This window comes from Lithobates pipiens, unplaced genomic scaffold (genome assembly GCF_037356315.1).
Source record: "Lithobates pipiens isolate NorthernLeopardFrog02 unplaced genomic scaffold, aLitPip1_a1.2 Scaffold_3, whole genome shotgun sequence".
NCBI classification, from domain to species: Eukaryota; Metazoa; Chordata; class Amphibia; order Anura; family Ranidae; genus Lithobates; species Lithobates pipiens.
Window position 1 is genome coordinate 172,197,734 of NW_027507790.1, and position 11,744 is coordinate 172,209,477.

Genomic DNA, 11,744 nt, shown 5'->3' on the forward strand with positions numbered 1-11,744 from the left:
AAAAAAATGCATAAGCAGAATTAAGTAAAAACCTTATCAAAATAATAAAAAGATCTAGAAATATTGGCAGTTGACATAGTATGAAAGTCTGCACGTCTACCCCCATAGTGGGAGCTTGCTTCTTTCTCATATATGTGACTGTTGATTTCAGAAAGACAACAAATTGTGGGTTGCCTATTGAAAACGATATCTCTTAATTTCTCCCATATTCTCTTGCCTGGTTCCACCCCATTCAATCGTCCTTGAAGGATCCCCTCATTCATGGGGCCCAATCATGAGTAATCCAGTTGGACTGCAAGAGCCCCACATTCCTTTAGTGATCATTGTCTGAGCCCTGCCCTATTCACTGGGCTTCCTTGCATCAGGAGGCATCTGAATTATCTCAGAGCTCACAATCTCTTGGCCAATTCGCATGTAATCTTGCCCATAACCTAAATAGATCTATCGCAGATCAGGAGAAGAAATGTAAAATATTGATTTGATGTTATAAAGACACACATGCATAACATTTTCCTAACAACTCCCTGCACCTGTTGGCACCACAATGCCTCATTGGACAGCATGTTACATATATAGTGGAACACTCCCCACATAAAACTACACTTCATTTTTGCTCCACCATAATTCTTAGGCACTGTCCCTTAAAGCGGCAGTCCGCCACGAGTCCGCCGTTTTTTTTTTTTAAAGCCAGCAGCTACAAATACTGCAGCTGCTGACTTTTAAAATAATGAAACTTACCCTCCCAGCGCGCCCGCGATGTCGGCACCCGAAGCCGATCTCTCGATCGTCTCTCGGGTGCTACCGTCGCCATCTTGGGTATGGGAATCAGGAAGTGGAGCCTTTCGGCTTCATTTCCCGGTTCCCTACTGCGCATGCGCGAGTCGCGCTGCGCAAAAAGGATGGTCCCCGCTGTCTCTGGGATCCGTGTGTTTCCCAGCAGGCAGCGGGGAACCTTCGGAAAGGGGCGTAGATTCTGCGGAAAGGGGTGTACCTTCTGCAGAATCTACACCGGAAGTGGGTGCAGACACCTGTACTGTACAGGTACCTGCACCCCGCTCCCCCCTGAAAGGTGGCGATTGTGGCGCCGGAGGGGGGGGAGGGTTCCAATGAGCAGAAGGTCCACTTTAGGGTGGACCTCCGCTTTAATTCAAGGACTGGGTCACCAAGATATGCCTCCTAATAAGGATGGGAAACCAGACAGCCTACCTCAATAATACTTGTGATCATTGCAATGCAGTATGAAGTAGCTGGGGTATCTTTATGATTATATCCGCATTTCACCACTACTCACTTCTGATTCTTGTTGGGCCGTATTTCACTACTACCTAAGCTTTCATTGATGGTCATGATGCTTTTCTATGCAAGCTGATCCCTTAATCATTTAGAATTTGTGCTTTCAGTTTTAAATGACTTTGTGAATAGGGTTTTAGAAGTTTCTCTTCTCATTTCCTGCATGAGTCTCCCCGTCAGTAAACATGAGGACGACACTTTGAGTAAAGTGTTGGTCTATTGAACCGGCATGCAATAAGCACCTCCTTTGCATGTCATTCAAAGGACAACATCTCTTTGGGGCTGAAAACATTGAATAAATACAAAATAGAATGTTTGTAATTTTGAAGAGGTGGTACTTCCCCAGATCTGTCAATGTGTCAGAATGGTATAGCTGAGCTGGTGGACATTTCATGTGTATTGGGGTAGCCACTTCACCAAAAGAAATGGCATTACAATTTTTGTTGAGAAAGATTCATTGTGCCTGCTTTGACTGTAATTTCAGTGGTGCAGTCTTTGCTTGTTTTTTTTATTTTTTGTGTACTCAGTCTGCACCACACTGCACACATGCAGAAGGCTTTGGCACAAAAAAAATGCTAGTAAAGAAAAAAGTACACTGTAAAACACTCTTTCTCCTATCCTCTGTCAGAGTGATGCTATACAGGCCTTGTTTTTCCTACCTAGCATTCAAGTGTTCGTTTTTTAAAGAATGAGTTCACTTTTTAGAAGAAATTAATAAATGCACGTTTTTTGGCATGTAAAATGTGCATTTAATATTTTTATTTTTTGGAGCCTGTGAAGCATTGCACCAGTGATCAGAAAATTGCTGATGCAGTGTAGGTCTCCTGCAGATCTGTCAGTGTATCTGTGTGCCCGTACATACCGTACAGGCAAGCAGATACACTGACAAGAAGAGAGAATGAACTACTATGGCTCTCCACAGCACTGTGGTAGTTCATTGAAAACTACAAGCCAACAGCCGCAAAGGCTGCCGAACCTTGGTGCTTTTCCATTCACAGTACATTGTTAATGAGCGACGCTGTCGGACAAGTGGAGCCCCGCTTGGCCATGTGTTTTTCGCTATTGTTCATTGTTGGACACAGCAGCTCTTCTTGACCTTGGGCTTATATCACCCCTTTAGGAGAGGACTAGGCAGAAAGTGTTAAAACAGCAACATTTGCACAGTACCGCCCAGGGGGCCGGTCCTACTGGCTATAACCCCTCAAGGCCCTCAACAGCTTTGTGAAAGTACAAAGGTTCAGGATGGAATCAGTTCGCTTAGTGGTCACTGCACTCCATCAGCGGGATTTTCTGGCATCCCTGGACATCAAGGACGCATATGCATCAAGCATCAGAGGTTTCTTTGATTTGCGGTCGGAGACAAGCTCTACCAATTTGTAGCTCTCCCTTTTGGCCTGGCGTCAGCACCGAGGGTCTTCACCAAGGTCCCAGCCCCAATTTTGGCTTGGCTGAGGCAGCGAGGGATCGCAATGGGGGGTTACCAGGACGACCTCCTTCTGAGGGCAGCTTCCGCCTCAGAATAAAGGGAGGATGTGGCAATCTCCATGCAAACTCTTTGGAAGTTTGGTTGGGTACTGAACCTACAGAAGTCGGTGTTGGTGCCAACTCAGCGCCTGGAGTACCTGGGCTTGCTTCTGGACTCCTCAAAGGAGAGAGTCTTTCTCCGGACAAGTTGCAGACTCTTCAAGCTGCGTTAAAGTTGTTGGTGTCCAACAGGTGGTTGTCGTGGCGCTTTTGCATGCGAGTCATGGGTCTCATAGTGGTCACTTTCGAGGTGGTACCTTATGCTCAATTCCACACTCGAGTCTTGCAAAACGAGATATTGTCGAAATGGAACAAATATCCATCCTCCCTGGATTGTCAAATTCGGGTGAGCCATCTAGTCAGGGATTCCCTTCTCTGGTGGCGGAGGTCACCAGACCTTGGGTCCGGGAAGTCGTGCCTTCCTTTTCATTGGACGGTGATCACAACGGATGCCAGCCTGACTGGTTGGGGGGGTTTGGGGTGTACAGTCAGCCCAGGGTCAGTGGACTCAGGAAGTATGATCCACATGGTCACAGAGGCTGCAGGGGCATCCGGTCAGGATCAATTCGGACAATGCCACGGTGGTGGCATATGTCAACCAGCAAGGAGGAAAAGGAGCTCGGCTGAAGCACTGGAGGTCGCTCAAATCCTGCGGTGGGCAGAGCGGCGCGTGCTGGCTCTGTTGGCCATGTACATTCTTGGGGCAGAAAACTGGCAAGCGGACTACCAATTCGTCAGATGCTGGACCAAGGGGAATGTTCGCTACATTTGGATGTATTTCAGCTCCTTTTGCCTAAGGTGGGGCATGCCAGATGTGGATCTCCTGGCTTCTCGACTCAATCGGAAGGTACAGAGGTTTGTGGCCAGGTCAAAGGCTCCCTGGGCGGACAGGGCATTATCGGCTGATTTATGCCTCCCCCCCACTCAAACTTCTACAATGTCTGCTTCGCAAAGTGGAGACATAGTACGAATGGTGGCGGATGTTCCTTGGCGATTGCCGATGCGAGAGGACCTTCTGTCACAAGGTTCAATATTTCATGCTGCTTTACCGTCATTGGCTTTAACAGCGTGGCTGTTGAAAACCAGGTGCTAAGGGACCGAGGTCTGTCAGATTCGGTAATATCCACTATGTGGAGGGCACGGAAATCATCTTCTTGGAAGATTTATTATCATACGTAGAAGACCTACATCTCCATGTGGTGGCGTCCGTACATATTCACTTTCCAGGATCCTGCTGTTTTTGCAGCGAGGAGTGAATGAGAAATTTGCATTAAGCACCATTAAGGGGCAGATATCAGCTTTGGCTGTCTTCTTTCAGTGACCCTTGGCGAGTATGTTTGTTCAGGGGGTTAGACATGTGGCCTCTTCGATTCGGCCACCGCTACCTCCGTGGGATTTGAATCTGTTGCTCTTGGTGCTTCAGAAACTGCTGTTTGAAAACATTAGGGAGATTCCCTTATTGACACTCTCTTAGAAGGTGGTATTTCTAGTGGCCATTACATCTGCCTGGAGGGTTTCTGAGTTGGAAGCTTTGTCTTGCAAGTCTCCCTACTTGATCTTCCACAAGGATAAGGCGGTGCTACGTCCTCAGCCTTAGTTTCTTCCAAAGGTTGTTTCGGCCTTTCATTTAAATGAGGACATTGTGCTTCCAGTCTTATGTCCTCGGCCATCTGCATTCCCTGGACTGGGTCCGGGCTCTGCGGGTGTACCTGTCTGCTACAGCTCCTTTTCGGAGGTCGGACTCGCTGTTTGTATCGGTGGCTGGTCCAAAGAAGGGACTGGTGGTCTCATCGGCCACCATCTCTCGGTGGATCAGACGGACTGTAGTTCAGGCTTATGCCATAAGGGGACAGGGCACCTCCCTTTCCTGTCACGGCGCATTCTACCAGGGCAATTGGTGCCTCTTGGGCTTTCCGACATCAAGCGTCTGTTTCTCAGGTGTGTAAGTCGGCGGCCTCATTGTCCATTCACACTTTTACTTAAAATGACGTGAGTGCATCTTCGGATGCTTGCTTCGGCCGCAAACGTTTTGCAGGTGGCTGTTTAAGGTTGCAACTCCTCCGTTGAGGAGCTCTGGCTGTTTGGGGTGTAGTTATTGTTGTTTGCTGTTCCCATCATTTCTTTGACACTGCTTGGGGATGTTCCTAAGGTCAAGAAGCACTTTTGTGTCCGTCAGTGAACAATAGAGAAAATAGGATTCTTGTACTCTCCGTAAAATCCTTTTATCTTAAGTTCATTGATGGGCACAGTGCCCACCCCTTCTATTTCTGTTTGTACTGCTTTTGATGAACTGACCTAACTGAGCTGCTGGATGCAGTGTAAGGGGTTATAGCCAGTAGGACCGCCCCCCGAAAATTTAAGTTGCTAAATCCACACAGTAACAGTAAAATCAGCCAGTATATGCAGTAAAACATGCTAGTTATACTCACTGTTGGACCTAAGGGGTTAATTCTGTGCATTGTGTAAAAAGGCTGTTTGATCCTGTCTTCTCTGATCCTTCCCTTCTATCATAATCCCCAGTCCATCTCCTGATAGCACAGGGCATTGGGGACAGTCTGCACATGTTCAGTTTATTATGTATTGCTGGAGAGTTTTTTTGGGATGGTGCATGTGATCAGCACAGGGCCAATCAGCACCGTCCTGACAAAGGGTCAAGGGTCATGCAGCCTCATAGAACAGTCAGAGGAGAATGAAAACTCCTCCAGCAAGCTTCAAACAGTGCTCAGCCAGACACTGATAGAAGTCACAAGACTGCTATATACTACTAATGAGAAAAGATATTTAGCAGTTTATATTTACTAAAATAATTGCATTTCCATGTTCTGTGTACTGTGGGAGACCAGATATAGTGAATGCAGGGTCCTGGGTTTAGTAACACAAGAATCGTTGATCATTTTTTTAATAGTTAAATAGTGCTGTGCTCTGTAATGCAGGATAATGTAGCCCTGCTTTAGAGTAAAAGTGGCCATCCATAGCTTAAATCCCTAGAAATGTATACACAGTAGAATAATTTACTTAAAGCGGAGGTCCACCCTAAAGTGGACCTTCCGCTCATCGGAACCCTCCCCCCCTCCGGCGCCACAATTGGCACCTTTCAGGGGGGAGGGGGGTGGAGGTACCTGTACAGTACAGGTAACTGCACCCACTTCCGGGATAGCTCTCTGCGGAAAGGGGCGTAGATTACGCCCCTTTCCGAAAGTCCCCCCGCTGCCTGCTGGGAAACGCAGATCCCAGAGGCAGCGGGTCCATCCTTATTGCGCAGCGCGACTCGCGCATGCGCAGTAGGGAACCGGGAAATGAAGCCGAAAGGCTCCACTTCCTGATTCCCATACCCAAGCTGGCGGTAGCACCCGAGAGACGATCGAGAGATCGGCTTCGGGTGCCAACATCGTGGGCGCGCTGGACAGGTAAGTGGCACTATTTTAAAAGTCCGCAGCTGCAGTATTTGTAGCTGCTGGCTTTAAAAAAAAAACGTGGAGTCCCGGCGGACTCCCGCTTTAATCTATCGATAAACTTGTACTTTCAGTTTTGTTCGCTGATGAGCAAAATGTTCCTCAGCACAGCGTGTCAACTAAGCATTGTTGTGAAATCAGATTTCATAGCCGGAGCCAGAAATCACAAACTGGCTAAGTGCCCTCCGTCTGCCTTGGAAACCGCCCATATGCATCCCAGTGATTATTGGGGTGTATGGCTGAGCAACACCGTAAATAGTTTTCTCTTTTTTTTTAATTGAAACAGTCCTAACCATTATCAGTATCTTCTGGATTGGGCCAAAAGCCGAAGAGCTCCCTGCCAGCTCCCTGCAGAATATTTCCGTGTGCAAGCGAGTCCAGGACTCCAGTACGTCAGGGCTGCAGCCGTAGTTTTTCAGTCCAAGAATGTGTGACCTTTGCTCAGGCATTGCTGAATTGCAAAACAACTTCTGTGTACACTACAAAGGTTTTACTCTAGTATTTATACATTTCATCTTTCAGTTTTTAACTGGAAATCAGTCATGCTTATTTGCCTTTTTAGTTCGTTAAGTTTTATGATGTTTCTCTTGCACCATTGAACCTAGTTCTCTATACAAAGCCTTTCACCTAAATTGTCCTGGGCTAAAAAAAAATCTAATGCGAGTTCTCATTCTAGGTATCATCAAATGGAATTCAGTCCACACCTCTAAACCTGGCCACCTACTGGAAGTGTAACCCCACCACTACAGATGTCAGGCTAGATTATAAATACAACCCAGAGTCCATGGCAGTGCCCAGTGCATTATCGAATATACAGGTTGTGGTTCCAGTGGATGGCGGTGTCACAAACATGCAGTCTTTACCAGCTGCAATATGGTAAGCTTGTTCTATAGTCGTTTACTAATTTTTTCATAGACCTTTTCTGTTCTTAAATTCAGATATGTTCATTTGATTAGACATCAATCATGTACCATGCTTAGTAAATACCTGCATTTAACAACATCTGGAATACTTAAAGTGCACCTCCGTCCGAACTATTTACTTTAAAATATGTAAATCTTCTTAAAAAGCCTTTAAAACAAACAACCTTTCTACCTGTTTGTTCTGTAAAGTTATTCTTTTACAAAGATTCTTGAAGTGGTTGTAAACCGTGGATATTGCAAAAAACAAACCGCAAGGCAATGGCATAATGTGCTAGTATGCATCGCAAACTAGCACATTATGAGATACCCTCGAACAAAGCCATCCAGTGATGTATTGTCATCTCTGAGATGGCTGACATGTTCCCCCACCTTTCTTCCGTGTCTGCACGCGCCGGCTGTGTGATTGGTTGGATCTGCAATGACGTCACTCCCGCGCATTCGTGCGGGAGCCTTTGGTTCCCGCACAAAGCTCTGAAGTTCCAGCAAGGTATGTCGGACCTTCAGAGTGCATGCGCCAGTGATGTCACTGGCTGCATGCAGGATAAATATCTCCTAAACGGTGCACGTTTAGGAGCTATTCATTTTACCTACAAGTAATCCTTATTATAGGCTTTCCTGTAGGTAAAAATGACCAAGCAGGGTTTACAACCGCTTTGTCAGGCTTCAGTTCTCTTCCAACATCTTAGGCCTTGTTCACACTGCCACTCCTGCATTTAGCTTTTCTAAACCCATGAGAAATTATCTGGGAAATGTAAACAACTGGGTCCCATGCACAATGGGTGTTGAGCTCAGTACATGAGGCTTTGGCGTTTAGACAACGATGAAAGGTACACGTGCACTGTCCAGACTGACTCTGGGCAGCCTTTTAAACTCAATGAGAGGGCTGAAAGCTGCTACAGCTGGATGGTGAAATGAGCGGTACTAACTTTTATGACAGTATGTGCCCAGGATGCCTGGAATGCAAGATGTCTGCACTTAAATGTTGGGGCCTCATGCACCTTGTCTCACCTATCACTTTTTACTGCCTTTAGATGTGTTGCTGTTAGGTACATTTACGTGTGTTTAGCTGTGTTTAAAACACAACTAAGCTGGCTGCTCCTAAATGACATAAGAAGCAACCATTAAAGAAGCGATAATCGGGGCCAGTTCATACTAGAACACAGTGTGGGAAAGGTGTATTCTGTGCGCATTTCCCAAAATGCCTGTGTGATCTGCTGCGGGTATCAATATATTCTTAATGACACCCCAAACACAGATCACACACACAGTATGTTTGCCTGTACCAGATCGCTTGGTACCGCAGTATTATGCATTTCTGTGCGATTAAGGTTTGAACTGGCCCCCAAACAGTGCTAACAGACATATGTTTGTTTTCTGCTTACACAGTAACTGTTATATTATCATTATATATTGTAGGGCAGAGCATTTGTTAATTGTATCTATCTCTTGTGCACATGCTGGCTCTTGAAGTATTAGGTCTGGTTCACGCTGATGCAATTTCCATCCTGCCCTAGGATAATGAACTTGTCTGGTGAAATTTAAACCAGTGCAATCATTATGCCCCAAAGGCATACAAGCTGCAGTTCTGTTCACGTTGCATGCTACAATTTGAACAATGTAGCTGAGTAAGAGCTTTTTGGGTCCTTGTACTTTCTCTCTTTCTACTCCATTATCTCTGCCCTTATATAATCTTCCCTTATACACATTATCGCATAGCCTGTTACATCATAGGGATCAATGGTTCTCTTTCTTTCAAAACAAAATAAAGCCTATGTATTATTTTTAATAAGAAATATCTCATATTTATTTTTCTTCCAGGAATTCTGAACAGATGAAAGCCCTGTGGAAAATATCTGCAATTTCAGAAAAATCTGAAAATGGAGGCAAGTACAGAAATATGCATGGTGTTCAAAGTGAATCTGCCTTGTTCATGCATTAAAAAACAAAATCTAGAGAAAAAAAAAAAGTAAAGTCAGAGCTAGTAAGTGAATATATTGGCTGCCAGCAAAAAAGTTTGATATACACACCACAAAATGTTAACATTTTAGATTAACAGGTTTTTCAGCGCCTAAAAAGTGATCATATCCAACAAAATCAACAAGCATCAAAAGACAAAAACAGTTGTGTAGATGAGTGTAAAAATGACAATATAATCAGCAAAAAAGTGTTGCAAATAATGTATTCTTTATATCAAAGTTCTTCCCAGTGAGCAAAAAACAAGTCAATCTCGTGATATCTGCTGCCTCAACCAATCGTGAACCACAACCTTTTAGTGTATATTATCTGCCAACCACCAAGTGAATCGGTGAATCTCACACTCACTAGAAATAATACCTGAAAAATTATAACAAGAACAGTCTGATTAAACAGAATAGCTAGCTGGGTCATGCCAGCATCAGCCTGTGACAAATGTAACGTTCTCTCCTCCCTTGGGGGCAGTAGAACCAACCAGCAGCTGTATCAACAGAGCTCACAAACTGGAGTACTCATTTTATTCATTTAGAGCCACAGATAATATATGTGTGCATGTTTGCCTCCTCCAATTACAATGCCAGGATAATATCCATGTTGTTTGGTCTATATGCTATGCTGCTTCAATGGTGAGCCGGTTACCAGAGCCGTCGGCAGCGGTGGGGGTGATCGCGTCTGTCCCCTTGGCTGACATGGATTTTAGTGTAAGTATAAGATCTGAGGTCTTTTTGACCCCAGATCTCATATTTAAGAGGTCCTGTCATGCTTATTTTCTATTACAAGGGATGTTTACATTCCTTGTAATAGGTATGAAAGTGACAGATTTTTTTTTTTTTTTTAAACAGTGTAAAAATAAAAAGGAAAAGGTAAAATAAATAAGGAAAAAAAATAATAATTTTAAACGCACCCTGTCCCGCCGAGCTCGCATGCAGAAGCAAACGCATATGTGAGTAGCACCCACGTATGAAAACGGTGTTCAAACCACATGTGAGGTATCGCCGTGATTGGTAGAGCGAGAGCAATAATTCTAGCTCTATATGTCCTCTGTAGGCTAAAAATTGGGCTAACTTTACTGTTGTCTTATTTTTTATTCAAAAAAGTGTATTTAAAAAAAAAAAAATGCGCTTGTAAGACAGCTGTGCAAATACAGTGTAACAGAAAGTATTGCAACGACCGCCATTTTAATCTCTAGGATGTTAGAAAAAAAAATGTATAATGTTTGGGGGTTCTAAGTAGTTTTCTAGCAAAAAAAAAAAATGTTTTTAATTTGTAAACACCACATCTAAAAAAAAAAGAGGCCCGGTCTTAAAGTGGTTAAGAGACTAACCTTTTAAGACCCTGAAAATATGACCTTGGTTTTGTCATTTTTTTTTTTTCAGGATCTGGATCACTCAGGGCAAAATTTGATATATCAGAGGGACCTAGCAATCCAAGCACTCTGGCAGTGCAGTTTGTCAGTGACGGCAGCACCCTATCTGGTGTGGATATTGAACTAGTGGGCACAGGTTATCGCCTTTCTTTAGTGAAAAAGAGGTTTTGCACAGGTACAGTATTTTTTTTTCTTTTTCTTCTTATTCTACCTCACCCACGGCTATCCAGCTGTCATGCCAGAATTTCAGCGGGGTTGTCATTTAAAAATTGCAGGGGCTTAATGTCAACGTGACCAAAAATCTAAGCTCCATGTACTCCAATAGAACTGGCTCGTGTAGACCTCAGAAATTCTGCACTTGGGCATTGTACTTTATAATATAAATTGCGCAAAATCAGTGAGTAAAATCAATTAATCCAACATATACATAATCAAGCTTCTATACAGTGCCAATATGGAAATTTAATAAACAAAAAAGTACTCGAGTTGCTATAAAGAGTGTCCCAAATCTAAAAAAAAATAGAGCCTCCTTTAAATGTGTAAGATGAGGAAATTCTTCCTTATTCCTGAAGAGTGCCAGCAGAATCCACCATCACCATGACCAATAAAGATGTGGGTTTACCAGACCACAGTGACCCCTTGCTCAGAGTGGTTGCCAAGGCTTAACTAATGTACACCGACATTAGTGACATCTTTCCTCAGAAGTCATCAAGCGGTATGCACCTGAAGAGTACATCAACCAAACTCCTCAAAGACTAAGTTCATGAGCTAATTGTACATCATTTGGGGCCGTGTCAATACCAGTCCCCATTATGGACATGAGCTCCCCATGCTCCTTTGTATGCAGAGTTGTGGAAGGTATTTAATACATTTGCCTTATTTTTGTCCCCAGTCACCCACTCTAGATTATTTTGTAAAGGGCCTACATGCACAGACTTGAGCCCGCTCTCTGCTGAAAACGGGAGTGCAAAACGAACTGCACTTCTGTGATTCATAGGACAAGTACAGCCAAACGAGCTTTGGCTATACTTCTTTTTTAATAGCCCAGTCATGTGAAGAATGAAGCCAAGATTCAGCAATACCAATTAAATCATTGTTCTTTTTGTGTACCAAAGCTTCCAACTCATTTATTTTGCTTGGCGCCTCCTGCCATTGGTGAACAAACACTTTAATCCATTGTCACATTTTGCACACGTATTTTGCATATTTTTTATT

The 11,744-nt window shown here is 44.1% G+C and overlaps 1 protein-coding gene across 2 annotated transcripts in view; it reads left to right on the top strand.

Moving 5' to 3' along the window:
- Positions 1-11,744, top strand: part of FCHO2 (FCH and mu domain containing endocytic adaptor 2) — a 212,372-nt gene that overhangs the window by 191,717 nt on the left and 8,911 nt on the right. For both annotated transcript variants that reach the window (XM_077462502.1, XM_077462503.1), the window contains 3 exons: positions 6,943-7,142; positions 9,008-9,072; positions 10,540-10,704. In XM_077462502.1, coding sequence (XP_077318628.1) covers positions 6,943-7,142; positions 9,008-9,072; positions 10,540-10,704 — 430 coding nt within the window. The remainder of the gene's footprint in view (positions 1-6,942; positions 7,143-9,007; positions 9,073-10,539; positions 10,705-11,744) is intronic.